General features: G+C 41.4%; 1 protein-coding gene across 2 annotated transcripts in view; it reads left to right on the forward strand.

The window, feature by feature from the left end:
• CDH22 (cadherin 22) overlaps nucleotides 1–16,241 on the forward strand; it is a 300,904-nt gene that overhangs the window by 224,239 nt on the left and 60,424 nt on the right. For both annotated transcript variants that reach the window (XM_040330178.1, XM_040330179.1), the window contains exon 5: nucleotides 14,727–14,894. In XM_040330178.1, the coding sequence (XP_040186112.1) occupies nucleotides 14,727–14,894 (168 nt within the window). The remainder of the gene's footprint in view (nucleotides 1–14,726; nucleotides 14,895–16,241) is intronic.

Consider the following 16,241-nt stretch of genomic DNA (forward strand, 5'->3'; position numbering starts at 1 on the left):
ACCGTAAAAGATATCAATCTGAAAAGTCATGTTTGGATAGCTGAATATTTTGTGACCGCTTTAAAGTTTGTTTGGTGTCTGTAAGTGAAAGTATGAAGGAGCTGAAACTTTTGGCAGAACGTGTGTTTTGAAGCAGGAAAAAGGATGTTCTCATTGACTTCAATGTTAAAAAAAAGTGTCTAAAAGCTTAATATTTTAAAAAGTATAAATAGTACAAAAAAACTTGAAGAAGTCCCATCGTAAGCTGAATGAGACGAACATTTTAAAAGTTAAATGGTCTCAATAGCTGAAAGTATGCAGAAGTTACGCAGAGCCAAAAAACGTACGGAATAAAATTAAAATTAAAATTAAGAACTAGACAATGCATTTCCTGAGGAAAATGCGAGTGGGAATGCTGAATAGCTGAATTGCTGAGCCCGCACAAAAGCCAATCACCATAACCACTACACTATCATTAGGACATACAAGCAGTGTTCCTTCAGTACTTATAAAGCCTAATATCACACAGCTCCTTTCTCTATCTGCAATATAGAGAGTGTCCTGACTTGCCTGGTCGCCCCTCCCCCCTCAAGAGGCTTTCTCCACATGAGGTGGGGGAGGAGGACTGCACTGAGGTAAGGAAAGCTATTTAGGGAATCAAAATACCATTAGAAACGCTTTCATCCACACACAAAATCAGTCATCGAAGCCTTCAAACAAAACGTAATAAATCCACAACCGTACATGCGATCGATACAGCGACTTCACCGTTTGAAAGACACGGCCCTTGTGAACGCATCGATATGAAATTTATGTTGATAAACTTAAAAATGTGGCCATGTCAGCGATTTAGAAAAGAGCGTCTTTGTGTGTTTTGCAGAAACATTTTTTAGACTTTTTAACATGACTCTTGTCCTTTAGAAGCTCCTGGAACTAAAACTAAAATACGTATCACAAAACTGATCACATTGCCTGAAACCAGACAAGCATACCTACGTTTTGATATATAAATTGTGTATGACAAGTAGATCTTGTGGGCGTGAGAGCAATTTGTTCCCCCTTTTTTTAAAGATAATAGTTTTTGTGGATGATCTCCACTCTAAAGGTCACATGACACACTCTAAACCTGCTCCATAGGATTACATTATAACCGATAAAAAAATCACTAAACGTAAATTGCGTTTTCAAAAAAACCGTAAAAGATATCAATCTAAAAAGTCATGTTTGGATAGCTGAATATTTTGTGACTGCTTTAAAGTTTGTTTGGTGTCTGTAAGTGAAAGTATGAAGGAGCTGAAACTTTTGGCAGAACGTGTGTTTTGAAGCAGGAAAAAGGATGTTCTCATTGACTTCAATGTTAAAAAAAAGTGTCTAAAAGCTTAATATTTTAAAAAGTATAAATAGTACAAAAAAACTTGAAGAAGTCCCATCGTTAGCTGAACGAGATGAACATTTTAAAAGTTGAATGGTCTCAATAGCTGAAAGTATGCAGAAGTTACGCAGAGCCAAAAAACGTACGGAATAAAATTAAAATTAAGAATAATAACTAGAAAATGCATTCCCTGAGGAAAATGCGAGTGGGAATGCTGAATTGCTGAGCCCGCACCAAAGCCATTCACCATAACCACTACACTATCTTTAGGACACACAGCTCCTTTCTCTATCTGCAAAGTAGAGAGTATGCTGACTTCCTGGTCGCCCCTCCCCCCTCAAGAGGTTTCCCCTCCCCCAGGTCAGTGAGGAGGAATATTGCACTGAGGTAGAAAGCTATTTATGGAAAGAAATTCCATTACAAACGCCTTTTAATTCACAGACCAATACATTAATTACGCCTCCAAACAAAACGTAATAAATCCACAACCGTACATGCGATCGATACAGCGACTTCACCGTTTGAAAGACACGGCCCTTGTGAACGCATCGATATGAAATTTATGTTGATAAACTTAAAATTGTGGCCATGCCAGCGATTTAGAAAAGAGCGTCTTTGTGTGTTTTGCAGGAAAAATTTTTAAATTTTTAACATGGACGGTCAATGAGAGTGGTTTTGTCACTCTTGTCCTTTAGAAGCTCCTGGAACTAAAACTAAAATACGTATCACAAAACTGATCACATTGCCTGAAACCAGACAAGCATACCTACGTTTTGATATATAAATTGTGTATGACAAGTAGATCTTGTGGGCGTGAGAGCAATTTGTTCGCCCTTTTTTTAAAGATAATTTTTGTTTTCAAAGATCTCCACTCTAAAGGTCACATGACACACTCTAAACCTGCTCCATAGGATTACATTATAACCGATACAAAAATCACTAAACGTAAATTGCGTTTTCACAAAAACCGTAAAAGATATCAATCTGAAAAGTCATGTTTGGATAGCTGAATATTTTGTGACTGCTTTAAAGTTTGTTTGGTGTCTGTAAGTGAAAGTATGAAGGAGCTGAAACTTTTGGCAGAACGTGTGTTTTGAAGCAGGAAAAAGGATGTTCTCATTGACTTCAATGTTAAAAAAAAGTGTCTAAAAGCTTAATATTTTAAAAAGTATAAATAGTACAAAAAAACTTGAAGAAGTCCCATCGTTAGCTGAATGAGACGAACATTTTAAAAGTTAAATGGTCTCAATAGCTGAAAGTATGCAGAAGTTACGCAGAGCCAAAAAACGTACGGAATAAAATTAAAATTAAGAATAATAAAAAACGAATATCAATACTGGGAATGCTTATGAAAGCATTCCCACTAACTAGAAAATGCATTCCCTGAGGAAAATGCGAGTGGGAATGCTGAATTGCTGAGCCCGCACCAAAGCCATTCACCATAACCACTACACTATCTTTAGGACACACAGCTCCTTTCTCTATCTGCAAAGTAGAGAGTATGCTGACTTCCTGGTCGCCCCTCCCCCTCAAGAGGTTTCCCCTCCCCCCAGGTCAGTGAGGAGGAATATTGCACTGAGGTAGAAAGCTATTTATGGAAAGAAATTCCATTACAAACGCCTTTTAATTCACAGACCAATAAATTAATTACGCCTCCAAACAAAACGTAATAAATCCACAACCGTACATGCGATCGATACAGCGACTTCACCGTTTGAAAGACACGGCCCTTGTGAACGCATCGATATGAAATTTATGTTGATAAACTTAAAATTGTGGCCATGCCAGCGATTTAGAAAAGAGCGTCTTTGTGTGTTTTGCAGGAAAATTTTTTAAATTTTTAACATGGACGGTCAATGAGAGTGGTTTTGTCACTCTTGTCCTTTAGAAGCTCCTGGAACTAAAACTAAAATACGTATCACAAAACTGATCACATTGCCTGAAACCAGACAAGCATACCTACGTTTTGATATATAAATTGTGTATGACAAGTAGATCTTGTGGGCGTGAGAGCAATTTGTTCGCCCTTTTTTTAAAGATAATTTTTGTTTTCAAAGATCTCCACTCTAAAGGTCACATGACACACTCTAAACCTGCTCCATAGGATTACATTATAACCGATAAAAAAATCACTAAACGTAAATTGCGTTTTCACAAAAACCGTATAAGATATCAATCTAAAAAGTCATGTTTGGATAGCTGAATATTTTGTGACCGCTTTAAAGTTTGTTTGGTGTCTGTAAGTGAAAGTATGAAGGAGCTGAAACTTTTGGCAGAACGTGTGTTTTGAAGCAGGAAAAAGGATGTTCTCATTGACTTCAATGTTAAAAAAAAGTGTCTAAAAGCTTAATATTTTAAAAAGTATAAATAGTACAAAAAAACTTGAAGAAGTCCCATCGTTAGCTGAATGAGACGAACATTTTAAAAGTTAAATGGTCTCAATAGCTGAAAGTATGCAGAAGTTGCGCAGAGCCAAAAAACGTACGGAATAAAATTAAAATTAAGAATAATAAAAAACGAATATCAATACTGGGAATGCTTATTAAAGCATTCCCACTAAAAAAACGAATATCAATACTGGGAATGCTTATTAAAGCATTCCCACTAATAATAAAAAACGAATATCAATACTGGGAATGCTTATTAAAGCATTCCCACTAATTAAAACTAGAAAATGCATTCCCTGAGGAAAATGCGAGTGGGAATGCTGAATTGCTGAGCCCGCGCCAAAGCCATTCACCATAACCACTACACTATCTTTAGGACACACAGCTCCTTTCTCTATCTGCAAAGTAGAGAGTATGCTGACTTCCTGGTCGCCCCTCCCCCCTCAAGAGGTTTCCCCTCCCCCCAGGTCAGTGAGGAGGAATATTGCACTGAGGTAGAAAGCTATTTATGGAAAGAAATTCTATTACAAACGCTTTTTAATTCACAGACCAATACATGAATTACGCCTTCAAACAAAACGTAATAAATCCACAACCGTACAGGCGATCGATACAGCGACTTCACCGTTTGAAAGACACGGCCCTTGTGAACGCATCGATATGAAATTTATGTTGATAAACTTAAAAATGTGGCCATGTCAGCGATTTAGAAAAGAGCGTCTTTGTGTGTTTTGCAGGAATTTTTTTTAGACTTTTTAACATGACGGTCAATGGAAGGGCGTTTGGGGCACTTGTCCTTTAGAAGCTCCTGGAACTAAAAGTCAAATGCCTATCGCAAAACTGATCACATTGCCTGAAACCAGACAAGCATACCTACGTTTTGATATATAAATTGTGTATGACAAGTAGATCTTGTGGGCGTGAGAGCAATTTGTTCGCCCTTTTTTTAAAGATAATTTTTGTTTTCAAAGATCTCCACTGTAAAGGTCACATGACACACTCTAAATCCCTTCCATAGGGTTACATTATAACCGATTCCATTTTCTGAAAAAATCGCTAAACGTAAATTGCGTTTTCACAAAAACCGTAAAAGATATCAATCTGAAAAGTCATGTTTGGATAGCTGAATATTTTGTGACCGCTTTAAAGTTTGTTTGGTGTCTGTAAGTGAAAGTATGAAGGAGCTGAAACTTTTGGCAGAACGTGTGTTTTGAAGCAGGAAAAAGGATGTTCTCATTGACTTCAATGTTAAAAAAAAGTGTCTAAAAGCTTAATAATTTAAAAAGTATAAATAGTACAAAAAAACTTGAAGAAGTCCCATCGTTAGCTGAATGAGACGAACATTTTAAAAGTTAAATGGTCTCAATAGCTGAAAGTATGCAGAAGTTACGCAGAGCCAAAAAACGTACGGAATAAAATTAAAATTAAAATTAAAATTAAGAAGAAGAAGAATAACTAGAAAATGCATTCCCTGAGGAAAATGCGAGTGGGAATGCTGAATTGCTGAGCCCGCACCAAAGCCATTCACCATAACCACTACACTATCTTTAGGACACACAGCTCCTTTCTCTATCTGCAAAGTAGAGAGTATGCTGACTTCCTGGTCGCCCCTCCCCCCTCAAGAGGTTTCCCCTCCCCCCAGGTCAGTGAGGAGGAATATTGCACTGAGGTAAGGAAAGCTATTTATGGAAAGAAATTCCATTACAAACGCCTTTTAATTCACAGACCAATACATGAATTACGCCTCCAAACAAAACGTAATAAATCCACAACCGTACATGCGATCGATACAGCGACTTCACCGTTTGAAAGACACGGCCCTTGTGAACGCATCAATATGAAATTTATGTTGATAAACTTAAAATTGTGGCCAAGCCAGCGATTTAGAAAAGAGCGTCTTTGTGTGTTTTGCAGGAAAAATTTTAAAATTTTTAACATGACGGTCAATGAGAGTGGTTTTGTCGCTCTTGTCCTTTAGAAGCTCCTGGAACTAAAACTAAAATACATATCACAAAACTGATATTGTATGACAAGTAGATCTTGTGGGCGTGAGAGCAATTTGTTCGCCCTTTTTTTAAAGATAATTTTTGTTTTCAAAGATCTCCACTGTAAAGGTCACATGACACACTCTAAATCCCTTCCATAGGGTTACATTATAACCGATTCCATTTTCTGAAAAAATCGCTAAACGTAAATTGCGTTTTCACAAAAACCGTAAAAGATATCAATCTGAAAAGTCATGTTTGGATAGCTGAATATTTTGTGACCGCTTTAAAGTTTGTTTGGTGTCTGTAAGTGAAAGTATGAAGGAGCTGAAACTTTTGGCAGAACGTGTGTTTTGAAGCAGGAAAAAGGATGTTCTCATTGACTTCAATGTTAAAAAAAAGTGTCTAAAAACTTAATATTTTAAAAAGTATAAATAGTACAAAAAAACTTGAAGAAGTCCCATCGTTAGCTGAATGAGACGAACATTTTAAAAGTTGAATGGTCTCAATAGCTGAAAGTATGCAGAAGTTACGCAGAGCCAAAAAACGTACGGAATAAAATTAAAATTAAAATTAAGAAGAAGAATAATAAAAAACGAATATCAATACTGGGAATGCTTATTAAAGCATTCCCACTAATAATAAAAAACGAATATCAATACTGGGAATGCTTATTAAAGCATTCCCACTAATAAAAAACGAATATCAATACTGGGAATGCTTATTAAAGCATTCCCACTAATTAAGAAGAAGAAGAATAATAAAAAACGAATATCAATACTGGGAATGCTTATTAAAGCATTCCCACTAATAAAAAACGAATATCAATACTGGGAATGCTTATTAAAGCATTCCCACTAATTATATAAAAGAACACGTAGGACACTGGGCAGACCACTAGGGACAAGGGGGGTGTGTATTTTTTACATACAGTACTGTAATCTATAAGATTACAGTATACTGTATGTAATGTGCTTATTAACTTTTTTGAATTTGGCGCCGATCTCCGCCCTCGTGCGTCGTAACGTCGCAGGGAACGGAGCTCGGCGGCACTCGGGCACTGTGTGAATCGAGCAAGGAGACACCGCTCGCTCACACAGCACGGTGGCATCGCAGGATCCAGGGACAAGGTAAGTAAACCATGCCTGTGGATGCTGCAAGGCGATCCCGAGTCTGGCTCGAGTATACCGCTTTTGGGTCTGAAATCTTGCCCCGAGCCAGACTCAGGAATACCGCCAGGGGGGTTAAAAGGGTTGTAAAGGTAAAAAAAAATGTCCCTCAATGGCTTTCTTTACCTTAGTGCAGTCCTCCTTCACTTACCTCATGCTTCCATTTTGCTTTTAAATGTCCTTATTTCTTCTGAGAAATCCTCACTTCCTGTTCTTCTGTCTGTAACTCCACACAGTAATGCAAGGCTTGACTAGGGTATCTAAGAACTAACCATACCACTTACCGTAACCCCAACCCATTCAAACCCACTTTACCTGAGAACAAAACACAAACTAGTTTGTTGGGGTAAATGGCCGAGCCCGGCCTTTATTAACAAATAACATATTAATAAATAACAATCATAAACATTCCAAATTGAGCAAACAAAAAACAGACATAATGCTTTTGAGATCCTTGACGGTAACACTTTAACCATAGCCCTTAATATTGTGTCCGAGGCACCATCTAGCTGAGCTGCCACCCCAGCCGCTACTTATAGACTCGGGGCCTAAACCCAGCTGACCTCAGCCACCCAGGGGCCTTACCACTCTCCATTCACTATCCAGTGCCGATCCTGACCTCCCTGGGGCCCTAAGCAAAATGACACGGCACATTAAAAATGAGAAGCGGGGGGCGCTGACGACAGTGACATGTCACATTAAAGAAAGTTGAGAAGCGGGGGGAGGGGGTGTTCTGCTGTCGGAAATGACATCTTACAATAAATTGAGAAGCAAGCAGGGGGTGCTGACTTCTTACCTCTTCTCCCATGCAGCCAGCGAGTTGAGAAGCGGGGTGAGGGGGCGAAAATGACTTCTCACCAGGCGGGGCCTCTAGTAATTTTGGGGGCCCTTTGCAGCTTTGCGGGGCCCTAAGCGGCTTGCATAGTGAGCCTATAGGGCGGATCGGTCCTGAGTGAATCCCACTCGAGGATACCATACCTAAGATGGTTCCCCACCGCTTATCCTAAATGAACCCAGTTATATCACCGCCAAGGACCCCAAACCGCCACATCAAACCCATACGGAAAACAAACCCAAACAAAATAAGGGGCGGGATGTTCTCACTCTACTGCCCAGAAGCTGAGTGTTAATAGTCCACCCCCAGCAATGGTCTAACTCCCCTTAGCTCCCCCCTCACACACCCCCTAGTTAGCCAATGGGCTTAAAGGGGTTGTAAAGGATTTTTTTATTTTTCATAATAAGCATCCTTTACCTGCAGACATTCCTCTTTTCACTTCCTCATTGTTCGTTTTTGCTCAGAAGTCGCTCTATTTCTTCTCTGTTCTGTTCACTTCCTGCTTGTCTGATTGTTACTCACCACCGTGAAGGGAGGCTTTACTGCGGTGGTCAGTAACGTGCTCACCCCCTACTGGGAACTACATCTGTGTGGCAGGACGCTCTCTACGTGTTAGAGACTTCAAGGAGGTGTGAATTACTGGGCGTGCCGCAATTCATACTGGGAAATGTAGTTCTTACATGAACAAACAATACAACCCAGGAAGTGAATGAGAGAACAGAAACTAGAATGCCGGAGGTGATATAGATGAAGGAATTTAATAGGTATTTACTTGTTTTTTTTAACAGAATCATTACACTATTCTGTCTGTCTATCTTGCAGACATTAATTTTAGGCAAATTTTTTTTTTTCCTTTAGTGACCCTTTAAACCCCATGCCAACCTGCCTCCTAAGTTAACCCTTGGGTTTCCTGCCTTATCACCCTGTCATGACCCCCCTCCCCTGATCCCGTTCCTGTCCAGCTACGATGGGTTTCTTTCTCCCTGGTGTGGAGAAAGCCTCTTGAGGGGGGAGGGGCGAGCAGGAGGGTCAGGACACTCTCTACTTTGCAGATAGAGAAAGGAGATGTGTGTTAGTGGGCGCCCTGACACTTCTGCTCGCCCCCTCAGGAGGCTTTCTCCACACCAGGAAGAAAGCCTCACATTACTGTGTGTAGTTACAGTCAGAAGAACAGGAAGTGAGGATTTAAAAGCAAAATGGAAGGATGAGGTAAATGAAGGAAGACTGCACTAAGGTAAAGGAAGCTATTTAGGGAAAAAATATTTTTCCTTTACAACCCCTTTAAGCTTCCTTCCTACAGCCTGGCCAGCACTACACGTCGTTTGCCAGTTATTGATGTCTTTCAATCAACAATAGGTAGCTGTCACGGATGTTTATTGGCGATGGTAGAAAATTCATAAGTCAGCACTAACATTATAAAACCTACATCACAGCTCAATACAACGAGCTGCCAGTCTTTAATTACACATTCCAGGAGCAAACATAAGCAATTTCAGTCACACCACTCGCGTGCGGCTTACGATCGTACATGTGTAAATCTGACAACTGCCGGAGTATGTTGGCAAACAGACAAGATGTGTGCAGCAAACAACGTTTTTTTTTTTTATTCTTAGGAAATTGATGAGTTGTTTTTCAGAAGCATAACTATCCGGCTTAGAAAACATTCATCAATGTGACAGATACACTTTACGGGGCCGCTTTACATCACTATTTCTGTCTTCCCAATGCATTTATACATGTGCGCTTTTTGACACGTTCTGCTGCGTTTTTCCCCTTTTTTTTCATCTCAACTTAGGACACGTGCATTCAAATGTATTTTTGCTGCGTTCCGTGCGTTTTTCATGCTTTTTACTGCATTCCATGCCGAAAAAATGCAGCATGTTCTACTTTTGTTGACTGCATTGGAACGCAGAGGTGGCTCTAGGCTTTGTGAGGCCTTATGCCGCGTACACACGGTCGTTTTTCGGCATGAAAAAAAAATAAATTTTTTAAAACGTCATTTAAAATCATCGTGTGTGGGCTTCACGTCGTTTTTCGGCTTCTGAAAATGTCGTTTTTCGGGGTGGTAAAAAATGATCGTGTGTAGGCTAAAACAAAGTTTTAAACCCGCGCATGCTCAGAAGCAAGTTATGAGACGGGAGCGCTCGTTCTGGTAAAACTACCATTCATAATGGAGTAAGCACATTCATCACGCTGTAACAGACAAAAAAGCGTGAATCGTCTTTTACTAACACGGAATCAGCTAAAAGCAGCCCAAAGCGAATAGAACTTCCCCTTCAGAGTGCCGTCGTACGTGTTGTACGTCACCGCGCTTTGTTCATCATTTTTCAAAAACTATGGTGTGTGGGCAACGTCGTTTTTAATGATGAAGTTGGAAAAACGTCATTTTTTGGACATGCTGAAAAATGAAATTTTTTTTAATGCCGAAAAACGACCGTGTGTACGCGGCATAAGGCAAAACTTAGATGTGAGGCCCTACTCACACCAATAATGGGAAAAATAATTCAAGCAAGAAAAAAATGGCTGCAGAAGGATCTAGCACACAGGTGATCAGCACCACTTCCAGGGCACCCTCCTCACCCATCAGACATATTCAGCCAATGCAAGAGGGGGGAGAGAGGGGGAGGTGAGAAAGAGAGAGGGGTAATAGAGAGATCCGATGACGGCGACATTAGTATGGATCACAGGCAAATTATGTGGCCGCGAGTCCCTGTGAGTGGGAGGCCTTAGGCGACCCCTATTTTGCTTAATTAGAGAGCCGCCTCTGTTGGAACGCACTGCACTGGTGTGAGCTAGAGCCATTGAAATACATGGAAAACACTCTGCATGCGTTTTTTAAGCAGACTAAAAATGCAGTACACTGCATGTGGTGTGCACTGGCCCTAAGGACGAGTTCACACCACATGCAGTCCAGTGCATTTTTTTTTCTGCATCATAAATACATGGACATGGATTTCAATGGAAAATTCACACTATTGCAGTGAATTCCAGTACAGACAACAAAAGTTGGACATGCTGCATTTTTTCTGCAAGGAACTGCATTGGAACATGGCAAAATATGCATCAAAAACACACAAGAACACATCATAGCAAAAAGAAAAAAAAGAAAAACACAGGAAACTTTGGAACTAAAACGGGGGAAAAAACGCTCTGGAATACATATAAAATGCATAAAAAAAACGAGCATGCAGAAACGCATTCGGAACGCATCTGGACTGCGTTTCTGTAATGTGAGCTGGCCTTTAAGCGGAACTAAAATAAAATGAATATGCAGGACTTAGACCATAAAGCATGCCTAAACCCAAGGACAAACATTTTGGGGCAGATCCACAAAGAGAGTACGCCGGCGTATCTAGTGATACGCCGGCGTACTTTCAAATTTCCCGCGTCGTATCTTTGTTTTGAATCCTCAAAACAAGATACGACGGCATCTGGGTTAGATCCGACAGGCGTACGTCTTCGTACGCCTTCGGATCATAAATGCAATTCTTCGGCGTCCGCTGGGTGGCGTTCCCGTTGTAATCCGCGTTGAGTATGCAAGTTAGCTATTTCCGTCGATCCACGAACGTATGAGCGGCCGTCGCATTCTTTTACGTCGTTTCCGTTCAGCTTTTTTCGGCGTATAGTTAAAGCTGCTATTTGGTGGCGTACGCAATGTTAAGTATGGCCGTCATTCTCGCGTCGAATTTGAAAATATTTTTTTTTGTTTGCGTAAGTCGTCCGTGAATGGGGCTGGACGTAATTTACGTCCACGTCAAAACAATGACGTCCTTGCGACACAGTGGGAAATTTAGGGACGGCGCATGCGCAGTTCGTTTGGCGCGGGGACATGCTTCATTTAAATGAAACACGCCTCCTACTCGCCGATTTGAATTAGGCGCCGTTACACCGCGAGAGATACACTACGCCGCCGTAACTTACGGCGCAAATTCTTTCTGGATTCAAAGCTTCCAAAAGTAAGTTACAGCGGCGTAGCGTATTTCACATACGCTGCGCTCATGCAATTGTATGTGAATCTGCCCCATTATATTGTTCTAATGTACTAATGACGCTGACTGGGAAGGGGGTAACCATCTAGGGCAGTCAAAGGGCCATTTGTGTGCCTAGCCAGTGTTTTTGTGTACTGTATATGGTGCTTTTACTAAGGGACTCAAAATTACTTTTCCCCCTGTCAGAATGAAGCTCTGCCTTGTTTACATAGGCAGAGCTACATCCTGTGTCTCTTATTGATGATCGGAGGGTGCCAGCGGAACATCTATTGCCCGGCACCCGCAGCTTCTACTGTGAGGCTTCATACACATTATTTTAGATAATGACATTCAGAGGAGTTAATTATCCCCCAGACGTTCTGACTCCGCCAATCAGTGATTCACCTGCATAATACACATTCCTATGTCAGACGTTTTGGCATCGGTCTGACATAATTAACATGACCTAATTACTACAGTTGACAAGTATATTCCACACACAAAACAGTATTAGCATCACACAATGGAATCTGACCTTTACAGACTTAATTGGCATCTCAACAGCCTAGGTCAGGGATATGCAATTAGCGGACCTCCAGCTGTTGCAGAACTACAAGTCCCATGAGGCATAGCAAGACTGACAGCCACACGCATGACACCCAGAGGCAGAGGCATGATGGAACTTGTAGTTTTGCAACAGCTGGAGGTCCACTAATTGCATATCCCTGGCCTAGGTTAAACATTGAAGGAGACATCCTATTGACCTGTTGTGGACAGCATTAACAAAACTGTAATATTCCAAGATATCCTGCAAAACATGAATTATCGTTCCTCAGTCACCCTATGCCCAAAAGGGGCACAGGGTGACCCTAGACCCAAGAGTCATTAGTGACACTGGCACAGGAGTACCCCACATCCTTCAAAGGTCTCTGGGTGTCACGGGCCATTCCGTTACATACCTGTATGAAAAAGTATCCTGTTCTCTCTGTATTGCTTCCTTTGTGTGAAATACCTGGTGTTCCTGATAGTCCATCTGCCTTCCTATTTTTTTCTTTAACCACTTCAGCCCCGGACCATTTTGCTGGTCAATGACTGGGCCACTTTTTGCGATTCGGCACTGCGTCGCTTTAACTGACAATTGCGCGGTCGTGCGCCGTGGCTCCCAAACAAAATTGCCGTCCTTTTTTTCCCACAAATTGATCACCTCTGCGTTTTTTATTTTTTGTAAACAAAAATAGAGCGACAATTTTGAATTTTTTGTTATATTTTTTACTTTTTGCTGTAATGAATATCCCCCAAAAATATATAAAAAAATATGTTTTCCTCAGTTTAGGCCGATACGTATTCTTCTACATATTTTTCGTTAAAAAATCGCAATAAGCGTTTATTGATTGGTTTGCGCAAAAGTTATAGCGTCTACAAAATAGGGGATATTTTTATGGCATTTTTATTAATATTTTTTTTTTACTAGTAATGGCGGCGATCAGCGATTTTTATCGGTACTGCGACCTTATGGCGGACACTTTGGACACTTTTTTGGGACCATTGGCCTTTTTTATAGCGATCAGTGCTATAAAAATGCATTGATTACTGTAAAAATGCCACGGGCAGGGAAGGGGTTAACACTAGGGGGCGAGGAAGGGGTTAAGTATGTTCCCTAGGTGTGTTCTAACTGAAGGGGGGGTGGGACTTACATGGGGAAATGACTGATCGCTGTTCATACATTGTATGAACAGACGAACAGTCATTTCTCCCCCTGACAGGACACACACACAGCTCCCGGTTCTTGCTCTGTAACGAGCGATCGCGGGTGCCCGGCGGTGATTGCGCCCGCCAGGCACGCGCGTCGGGACCAGGGATGAGCAGGGGGCGCACGCGCTCCTAATGACTGGAGTGCGAAATTACGTATACCTACGTGATTTCGCGCAGCCGAGCCGACCTGCCGCTGTATAACTGCGGTGGCTGGTCGGCTAGTGGTTAAACTGACCACACTAGGCACAAGAGCACAGTGCTGTCAGTTTTCTGGCTGTGCTGAGAACTCAAGCCCCGTACACACTTTTTCCATTGGAAATTCCGACCGTGTGTATGCCACATCGAAAATTCAGATGAATTCCATCAGAGTTTACATAGAGTTCTATTTTATTCCGATGGAATTCCGATGTGATTTTGGTCGGACAAAGGTCCGATTGTGCGTACAGGGCATCAGCCTGCTCTCCTCCAATGATCAGACTTGTTTTGCCCCCCCCCCCCCCCCCCCCGCACAGCCAATTACTGAAAAGACAAGTGTGCTGATGTTTCTCCTTCCCTAGCTCTCTGAGCTCATTATGCAGTTGAGAACAGGGATTATGAGATCACATAAACAAATGAGAAGGGGAGGGTATTTATATATATATATATATATATATATATGTATATATATATATATATATATACTCATTATTTGATTTACAAGGTGAGGGTTTACTTTAATTATTTGACATATTTTCGAATAGCAGCCCAATATTTCTTAGACAGGTGCCCTTTATTATTTTATGTCTTTATTATGTCGATGTATTTAGAGATGAACATTTTACTGAGTTTAAAATACAATTATGTCTGTTGAATGGTGTGGGATCGCGCAGCCGCAACATATGTGGTCATAGCGGGTTGCACAATAAACATAACCTGGAGGGACACATTGAATTGTTTCTGGTCATCGCTATTAAAACCGGCTTCATTTTTCTGCTAAAAGTCATGGTGAGTATATTGATTAAAAATCCAGACAAACTGCTTTTTCTTTCTTTTTTTTTCTTCCCTGAATGTATGCATGAAGAGTTGTCCAATCTGCAGGGACTCGTACAATCCATGAATTATGATTGCCTGGCCTCATTTATTGTGTGATCCTCCACACATCAGACAGACCAACGTGGAAATACTCGGGCGAATCAAATACTGATGAATGGACGATTCTCCTGATTCCGACATCACTGCTGAGATGCTAAGCTGTGAATGTATCTTGCATCTTTTTACTTTATTATTCCTTTTTATCTAGGTGTGATCCGGACGGCAGTGTCAGACCTTGATAGAGAGTCTCGGGACCGCTATGACGTTGTGATCCAGGCCACAGATATGGCTGGTCAACTGGGAGGACTTTCAGGGTCAACAACGGTCACTATAGTGATCACTGATGTGAATGACAATCCACCAAGATTCCCCCAGAGTAAGTCAGAGAGAACGAGAATGAATCTGGTTTTATAGGTATGAATCTACTTTGCGTAGCAGCTATTGCAAGGTTGTAGCCAATCTACCAAATACATTATGATTGACATTGAGCTAGAGGTTGTACTAACAAAAGCTAAGAGTTCTTTGCAAGTTGGTTATATGAATAATGGTGGTCATATATACGGTAATATTTAGTGGTGCACCAAAATGGAAATTTCAGAACCGAAACAAAACCGAAATAAAAAAAATGTCAGGCCGAAACCGAAACCCAAGCCGAAAATTACCTTTTTTTTTTTAATAATTACTATTTTTTTTTATGGTGATTTTTTATTTTATTTTTACTATATTTTTTTACAGTGGTATTTTTTTTGAGGGGGGGGGTAGTGGATTGTCAGTGTTTTTTTATTTTTTATTATTATTTACATCTTATTTTTTTAATTATTTATTGCAATTTATTTTTTATTTTTTTAAATCAGCCCTGTTGGGGGGGGGGCTTTGGTGAGATATCAGGGGTCTTAACAGACCTCTGACATCTCCCCTCTGAGACAGGGAAAGGGACTGGGGACACAGATTCCCCAATCCCTTTCTCTGCAGCTTCAGCTGCGCTGAAAATGAATTGACAGAAGACAGCGGCTTCTTTTCATTCATAAACTGAAACATTGTAAACACAGTTTACGATGTTTCAGTTATGTGAATAGACAGTCAGTCATCACTGTCTCTGTCCATTCGGAACAGTAAGGAGCCGGATTTACTGGCTCCTACCCCGCTCTCCATCCTGACAGTTCCAGGGGGTGGAGGAGGAGCACGGAGGGAGAGAGAAACATGGCGGGATACGCGGAGGGATACACGGAGGGAGAGAGAAACATGGGGGGACACGGAGGGATACACGGAGGGAGAGAGAAACACGGCGGGATACGCGGCGGGATACACGGAGGGAGAGAGAAACATGGGGGGACACAGAGGGAGAGAGAAACACGGCGGGATACACGGAGGGATACACGGAGGGAGAGAGAAACATGGGGGGACACGGAGGGAGAGAGAAACACGGCGGGATACACGGCGGGATACACGGAGGGAGAGAGAAACACGGGGGGACACGGAGGGATACACGGAGGGAGAGAGAAACACGGCGGGATACACAGAGGGAGAGAGAAACACAGGTGGGACACGGGGGAGCAGGAAAAACCGAGGGGGACACGGAGGGAGAGAGACTGCAGCAAAACGGAGGGGGGCTGGAGGACATGGGACAGTCAGCGGTGATCGTGCAAGCAGTCATTATCGGCAATTTTTAAGCTGTTTCAGCATGTCCCCAAAACAGCTGTTTTCGGACCATATGTATCGGCTA

The sequence above is a fragment of the Rana temporaria genome, chromosome 12 (genome assembly GCF_905171775.1).
Source record: "Rana temporaria chromosome 12, aRanTem1.1, whole genome shotgun sequence".
NCBI classification, from domain to species: Eukaryota; Metazoa; Chordata; class Amphibia; order Anura; family Ranidae; genus Rana; species Rana temporaria.